The sequence below is a fragment of the Lactuca virosa genome, chromosome 2 (assembly GCF_052849685.1).
Source record: "Lactuca virosa cultivar CGN04683 chromosome 2, Lactuca_virosa_CGN04683_v6, whole genome shotgun sequence".
Lineage (NCBI taxonomy): Eukaryota > Viridiplantae > Streptophyta > Magnoliopsida > Asterales > Asteraceae > Lactuca > Lactuca virosa.
The window spans coordinates 197,793,010-197,800,621 of record NC_136427.1 but is presented as its reverse complement, the minus strand read 5'-3'; the positions used below and the strand labels follow the sequence as shown (position 1 = coordinate 197,800,621).

The 7,612-nt window shown below is 32.4% G+C and overlaps 1 protein-coding gene across 1 annotated transcript; it reads left to right on the top strand.

The window, feature by feature from the left end:
• The first annotated feature begins 395 nt into the window (after positions 1-395).
• LOC145159978 (kinesin-like protein KIN-14R) lies at positions 396-6,590 on the top strand. The gene is made up of 18 exons (XM_079079035.1): positions 396-905; positions 1,086-1,384; positions 1,460-1,631; positions 1,721-1,788; positions 1,861-2,044; positions 2,139-2,248; positions 2,324-2,423; positions 2,498-2,584; positions 2,673-2,849; positions 2,945-3,221; positions 3,301-3,462; positions 3,535-3,788; positions 4,944-5,107; positions 5,202-5,453; positions 5,549-5,614; positions 5,688-5,762; positions 5,844-5,912; positions 5,994-6,590. Exons 1-18 carry the CDS (start codon positions 515-517, stop codon positions 6,492-6,494), a joined length of 3,408 nt encoding a protein of 1,135 aa, XP_078935161.1. The 5' UTR covers positions 396-514; the 3' UTR covers positions 6,495-6,590.
• The last annotated feature ends 1,022 nt before the right edge of the window (positions 6,591-7,612 follow it).

The window sequence follows — 7,612 nt, the reverse complement described above, 5'->3', positions numbered from 1 at the left end:
AAAAATTGATCAAACAAATGAATAATATCTATATAAATTAGATATATATAAAAGAAAAATATAAAATATATTTAAAAAATGAAAGAATACATATTTTATATGGCTTATTGAGTAATCATGTAACAAACTAAAATTATAAAACTGTCCGTAAAATACAAATTTGAATTAAAGTTATGATTTTTTATAAACTACAAGATAGTTTCCGTAATTTTGTGTTTTATTTTATAAAATATGAGTAATTTGATTACCTTATTCTTTGATCATTTGTGTAAATATAGGGATAATTTTGCAACTTTACCATAATACTTACCCTTTTGACAAAGGTGGCCTATATTTTAATTCCTCATCAAGACATGAAGCAACGGTCTTCTTTTTAACGGCCGAGATTGAAGTTCTCACCCCCCAACATTTTCAAATCCAAAAATGCGATCGTAACCCCAAATCATCTTCTTCTCTTCAAGAAACCCTTTCAACATCTTCACAGTTTTCAAATATCCAGATACACTAATTTTCCATGGAAGGCAAAATGGACACCCTCGACCCATCAGGTGAAAACCAAGAAAGCCAGATCTCTCATGCCTCAGTATCCGAAGTTATTAGTTGGAGTAACGAGTCTTCGAATCAAGAGAATACTACATCTGGGATGATCCCAGCTTTTACTAATGGAGGGTTTGACTGCAACAAATCACTGGACCAACAGGATGATTGCAAAATGGAGGAAGAAGGTGGAAGTGGAACCCTAATTGCTGACCACCTCTTTCGCCCGGATGGTTCTCTTGATTGCGAGAAAAAGTCGGGTGGGGTTTCAACAATGGACGAAGATGACGAATCTTCCTTGGATTACATGGTCTGTGATTCCACTTCCAAGCTAATTCCAAAGGGGTTTATGAGGTCGAACTGTACAGGTTCGAATTTTGACTGATTTACGCTTTACATTACCCTAGTTGTCTAAATTTTACATTTTCTTCTCTTTCATCATGATAAGATCAAAATCAAAATCTTTCAGTGCTTCGCATTACATTTGAGAGTCGACTTTGTAAATTCTATAGATGAATCGACATTAATCTACTTCCTTTTTGCACCAGATGAAGTAGTTCTCTTCGTGAATGCTGGAGCAGAAACCATGGTGGAACTAGACTCCAATATAAACATTGAAGCCGATAAGTACTTTGAAGGAGGTGATGTATTTCAAACAAACGAATCCATAACTGAAGGCGGTGATGTTCCATTCATATACCACTCTGCAAGACTAGGAGACTTTCAGTACCTGTTCAACAATCTTCCAGAGGGAAATTACTATATTGACCTTCACTTCGTTGAGATGATAAACACATTTGGCCCCAAAGGAATGAGAGTCTTCAATGTATACTTACAGGAAGAGAAGGCAAGTTCATTGTTTCTTCCAAATACTTGAAAAATTAACCACAAAACTTTAAAACTCACCATTGTTTCTCAACAGATTCTTGCAGATTTCGACATCTTCTCTGTTGTTGGAGCTAATAAACCATTACAGTTAGTTGACTCAAGAGTCTCGGTCAAACCTGGTGAGACAATTGTAATTAGGTTTGAAGGAATCACTGGAAGCCCATTGGTTAGTGGAATCTGCATAAGAAGAGCTCCTAAACTCCCTGGTAGCTAAAATTTCATAATAGATTTTTAATTCTATTTGTAATTTTGATGAGTGAATTTGATTTGACTTTTTCTTTTGATTTACTCACAGATGATGTACAACAAGATTTTCTAAAATGTCAGAACTGTGCTGCTGATATAGAAATCCCTTCAGTTCAGGTATGTAATGTTCTTATTAACAAACACATTAATGTTACTGAATGATGTGTCCAAATTACTGAATATATACAGAAGAAAGTCATGCGAAAGAAATCAGTAGAGAAATATGAGAAGAGGATACAAGAGTTGACTAGTCAATGTCAGAGGAAGACTGATGAATGTTATCAAGCTTGGATGTCTTTAACTGCAGCAACTAAGCAGCTTGAAAAGGTCCACATGGAACTTGACAAAAGATTGATCCATTCATCTTCTCTTGGTAAGATTTTTCCCAAAATAAATTTAACTTTTTTCTTTTTTGAGTTATAATTTTGTTACAGATGTTAGAAATTCTTAATTTTCTTTCTTTTTAGACCAAAAAATGGAGAAACAATCTGAACAATTGAGGGACATATCAAGTCGATATGAACATGACAAAAAAGTTTGGGTAGCTGCAGTTAAAGAATTATCACACAGAATAACGGTAATTAACTAATTAACACAAATATTACATAATATAATCAAAATTATATATTTTTTAACCTTATTCATTAATCAGGTATTGAAACAAGACCACTCTCAGCTCTCTCTTCAAGCACACCAATGTGCAGACACAGTTCCTGATCTCAATAACATGGTTTCTGCAGTTCAAGCATTGGGTGGGTAAATTAGTAAATTCACAATTAATTTTTCACCCTATTGGAGTTTTAACATTTTCTATTATTACCTTTAGTTGCACAGTGTGAGGATCTTAAAGTGAAATACAATGAAGAACAAATCAAGAGAAGAAAGCTTCATAATCAACTTGAGGATACAAAAGGTCTGCTAACTTTTTCTTTTTCTTTTTTTTTAATAAACATATAAAGTTTCTAACTTTCTATAAATACTAATTCTTATTATAATTTCAGGAAACATAAGGGTGTTTTGCAGATGTCGTCCACCAAACAAACAAGAAGCTTTGACCGGATGGTCAACCGTTGTTGACTTTGACTCAGCATCAAATGGAGAACTTGGTGTTCTTAATAGTGGTTCCACTAAAAAGACATTTAGATTCGATAGAGTCTTCACACCAAATGACAATCAAGGTTTGATAAACTTACTATACCAATAATGCCCTTTTCTATATATCATATTCTAATATGCATTCTTGTGTTTTTTTTTTTTTTTTTACCTTAAACAGTTGATGTTTTTGCACATGCTTCACCATTGGTGACTTCGGTATTGGATGGATACAATGTGTGCATATTTGCATATGGTCAAACAGGGACAGGAAAGACATTTACAATGGAGGGTATTGAGGGAAATCGAGGGGTGAATTACAGAACACTAGAGGAATTATTCAAAATTGCAAAAGAAAGAATTGATACTTTTACTTATGACATATCAGTTAGTGTGCTTGAAGTTTATAATGAACAAATAAGGGATCTACTTGCAACACCATCATCAACCTCCAAAAAGTAAAAATACTATTTTATTTCATTACATTAACTTAAATGTATACAAATACAATAATACAAAGTTTTCATAAAAATATAGGTTGGAAATAAAACAAGCATCTGAAGGGTTTCACAATGTTCCTGGTTTAGTTGAAGCTAAAGTTGAGAACATAAAAGAAGTTTGGAATGTATTACAAGCTGGAAGTAGTGCAAGAGTTGTTGGATCAAATAATGTGAATGAACATAGCAGCAGATCTCATTGGTAAGTACAAAAATACCAATTTACTTTATTACCCTTGTTTTTTGTATCTTGAAATTTTGTTTCTTTTTACAGTATGCTTTCTATCATGGTAAAAGCAAAGAACTTGATAACAAATGAGTGCACAAAGAGCAAACTATGGCTTGTGGATTTAGCTGGAAGTGAAAGGGTTGCAAAAACAGATGCTCAAGGTGAAAGGCTTAAAGAGGCTCAAAATATTAATCGATCACTTTCTGCTCTTGGAGATGTTATTTCTGCTTTAGCAAATAAGAGTAGTCACATTCCATATAGGAACTCAAAGCTCACACATTTACTTCAAGATTCATTAGGTAAACTTCAAATTTGTGCTTTTTATTTATCTTTTTTGAAAACCCAAAACCCAAAAAGGGTTTACTTCGAGATTCATTAGGTAAACTTCAAATTTGTGCTTTTTATTTATCTTTTTTGAAAACCCAAAACCCAAAAAGGGTTTACTTCGAGATTCATTAGGTAAACTTCAAATTTGTGCTTTTTATTTATCTTTTTTGAAAACCCAAAACCCAAAAAGGGTTTACTTCGAGATTCATTAGGTAAACTTCAAATTTGTGCTTTTTATTTATCTTTTTTGAAAACCCAAAACCCAAAAAGGGTTTACTTCGAGATTCATTAGGTAAACTTCAAATTTGTGCTTTTTATTTATCTTTTTTGAAAACCCAAAACCCAAAAAGGGTTTACTTCGAGATTCATTAGGTAAACTTCAAATTTGTGCTTTTTATTTATCTTTTTTGAAAACCCAAAACCCAAAAAGGGTTTACTTCGAGATTCATTAGGTAAACTTCAAATTTGTGCTTTTTATTTATCTTTTTTGAAAACCCAAAACCCAAAAAGGGTTTACTTCGAGATTCATTAGGTAAACTTCAAATTTGTGCTTTTTATTTATCTTTTTTGAAAACCCAAAACCCAAAAAGGGTTTACTTCGAGATTCATTAGGTAAACTTCAAATTTGTGCTTTTTATTTATCTTTTTTGAAAACCCAAAACCCAAAAAGGGTTTACTTCGAGATTCATTAGGTAAACTTTAAATTTGTGCTTTTTATTTATCTTTTTTGAAAACCCAAAACCCAAAAAGGGTTTACTTGGAGATTCATTAGGTAAACTTCAAATTTGTGCTTTTTATTTATCTTTTTTGAAAACCCAAAACCCAAAAGGGTGATTAATGTAAAAGTTGGTTTCTTTAATGTAAATGTTTGAGCTTTGGAAAAACAAAAGCTCACACATTTACTTCAAGATTCATTAGGGAAACTTCAAATTCACAATTTTATTTATCTTTTTTGAAAACCCAAAACCCAAAAAGGGTCATTTATGTAAAAGTTTGTTTCTTTAATGTAAATCACACATTTATTTCAAGATTCATTAGGTAAAGTTCAAATTTGCGATTTTTATTTATCTTTTTTGAAAACCCAAAACCCAAAAAGGGTGATTAATGTAAAAGTTGGTTTCTTGAAGGGGGTGATTCGAAAACATTGATGTTTGTGCAAATAAGTCCCTCTGAACATGACTTGAGTGAGACTTTGAGTTCTTTGAACTTTGCAACGAGAGTGAGAGGGGTTGAATTAGGTCCTGCTAAAAAGCAAATTGATACAAGTGAGCTTCAGAAAATTAAAATCATGGTAAGTAATTTTTATTTATTTATACATATTGTTTGTTGTCATTTTTGGAGTTGTATTTGAATTGTGTTTTTGGTGTGAATCTTGAATCTTGAAGCTTGATAAAGCAAAGCAAGAATCGCGTTTGAAAGATGAGTCTTTGAGGAAGTTAGAAGAGAGTTTACAGAATGTAGAAGGCAAGATTAAAGGAAAAGATCAAGTTTATAAAAACCAAATGGAAAAAATTAAGGAGCTTGAGACACAAATCGAATTGAAAACAGGATCATATTCTCAGTTAGAGAAACAAATTTCTAATCTTTCTGAAAAATTAAAGGCGAAAGAAGAATTCAACAATGGGCTCCAACAAAAGGTTTTGATTTTGTCCTTTTTGTTATGTTTTTTTTTTTATATATGATCATTAAAGTGTTATAAATAATGACATATTTATTTATTTGATATAAAAAGGTCAAGGAGCTCGAGAACAAGCTTACAGAACGTGAAGAGTTAGGGACTATAACATACCAACAGAAGGTATTTGGAGATTTTTTTAAAATTTTTATATAAAAAAATATATTTTTTAATAAACTTGGAAATTTGAAACCAGGTGAGGGACCTTGAAGACAAATTGAAAGTGCAAGTCAAAGAGTCAAAGTCCTACACCATGACCCTTGAAGAAAAGGTTTGTTAAAATTTATGATTTAATGAAATAAAGATTATGCACAATAGGAAATAAAAATTGTTTATTTATTTGATGTTTCAGATTGAGGAACTTGAAAGGAAACTGAAAGAACAGGAACAAAATTCTGATTCAACCACCCTCCTTCTAAAGGTCTTTTTTTGTTATCCATAAAGAAAGATTTTTATTTTTTAATTTTGCTAATAGTGTATAATAATTTTGTGATATTTATAGATTAAGGTTCTTGAAGAGAAGCTTAAAGATCAAGAAAGGCGATTATCCATTGCTACAATCGCAGATTCTTGTAGTTCAATGAAAACAACAACACCTCGTGATGAAGGGAAACATGTTGGTGTTGTTTCAAGGGACAAATTTGTAATTTCACATGAGGTTGAACAACATGTGTTGAGGGGTTCAAATCTAATGAACCGGCAAACGGCTGCTAGCTTGAACCGATCCAAAAGAAATGACTCTTTGGGGAGTAATTGTGGGGGTGAAGTGAGAAGAAAAAGGGTTTCAAGAAATAGTGAAGTTGAGAATGTGGTGGACCCACAACCACCACCTAGGGTTCAGCTGAGAGGCGGTGGTTCGTCAAGGGTGGTTAAACCAACACCGGTGGTGGCTCAGAGACCGGTGGTTCATCATGGTAGACCAAGTAGTAACCCGAGTCAAGGGGTAAAAGATAGAGGCCGGTTCTCGTTGCCGATTCAAGCTAAAGAAAGAGGCCGGTTTTAGTCGTGTCTTTGGATGTGTATTTTCAATATGTTTTTATTTTTCATAGAAAGAGATAGTTGTTATTTCAAATTATATAATATTTAACATAGTTGAACATCCATATTAAATAAAAATAATAAGTATAAGATTATAAAACTTGAGTATAAATAAAGGTAAATATACAAAGTACATAAGCATATTATTGAAACACAAGTAATTTATTTTGTAAGATATATTTATTTTGTAATGTCTAAACTATTTAAAGATTTATTTTGTTAAATTTCATGATTTTTGAGGTTTTTCACAAGAAAACGCTCTAAAACGTCACACTCACTTGATCCGAGTTTTTCATCGAAATGTTTAGGACAAGTCTATGTAAACAATATGACGATCAACAAAGTATCACTAAAATAGGAAAGTTGTCACTGGAAAATTTGTTTTTGGAAAACTCAATATTAGCAACAAAATGCTAGTGATGGACTTTGGAATTTTTCGAGACAGTTGTTTCTTGAAATGACTATACCTTAAATTTCATTCCGATGACCAATGTGGAACCTTACCTCCAATCAATTCTCACTCGAATCAAGAAAATACATATATTTCTATGACAAAGTCCGTTGATGAATTTTGCCAAAAATTCTACGGGAAAGCATGGATATATTTGTAGACTACATCTTCTAACAATCTTTGCTTTGTTATTCCAAATCAAGTTGCTTTCTTTTCCTTCGATGAATAAATTCTTTAATGTTTTGGAAGCCCTCGCACAATGCTTATATCATGATTAGGACAAATAGTGTTTAGGGTGTCAAGGTGTCGACAGACATCACAATGCTTATATCATCCCTACACAATTTAGGGATGACTGGCAGCCTTGGCGAGGAGCACGCTAGTGATTATTATAAATAAGGAGGATGGCTATGAGCCAATGGTGTAGACACTATATGTAGGGTTGTTCACTATTTCGATAAAACCGAATTGTCCAATTGGACAATTTGGATTGGACTATTTGGTTCGGATATTTGGATCTGTGGATTGGTTTTCAACAAAACCGAATTATTATCTTGGATTTTGGATTGGTTTTGGTTTATAAAATAAGAACCGAATAGTCCAAAAAAACCGAATAAACATTTATTATTTAT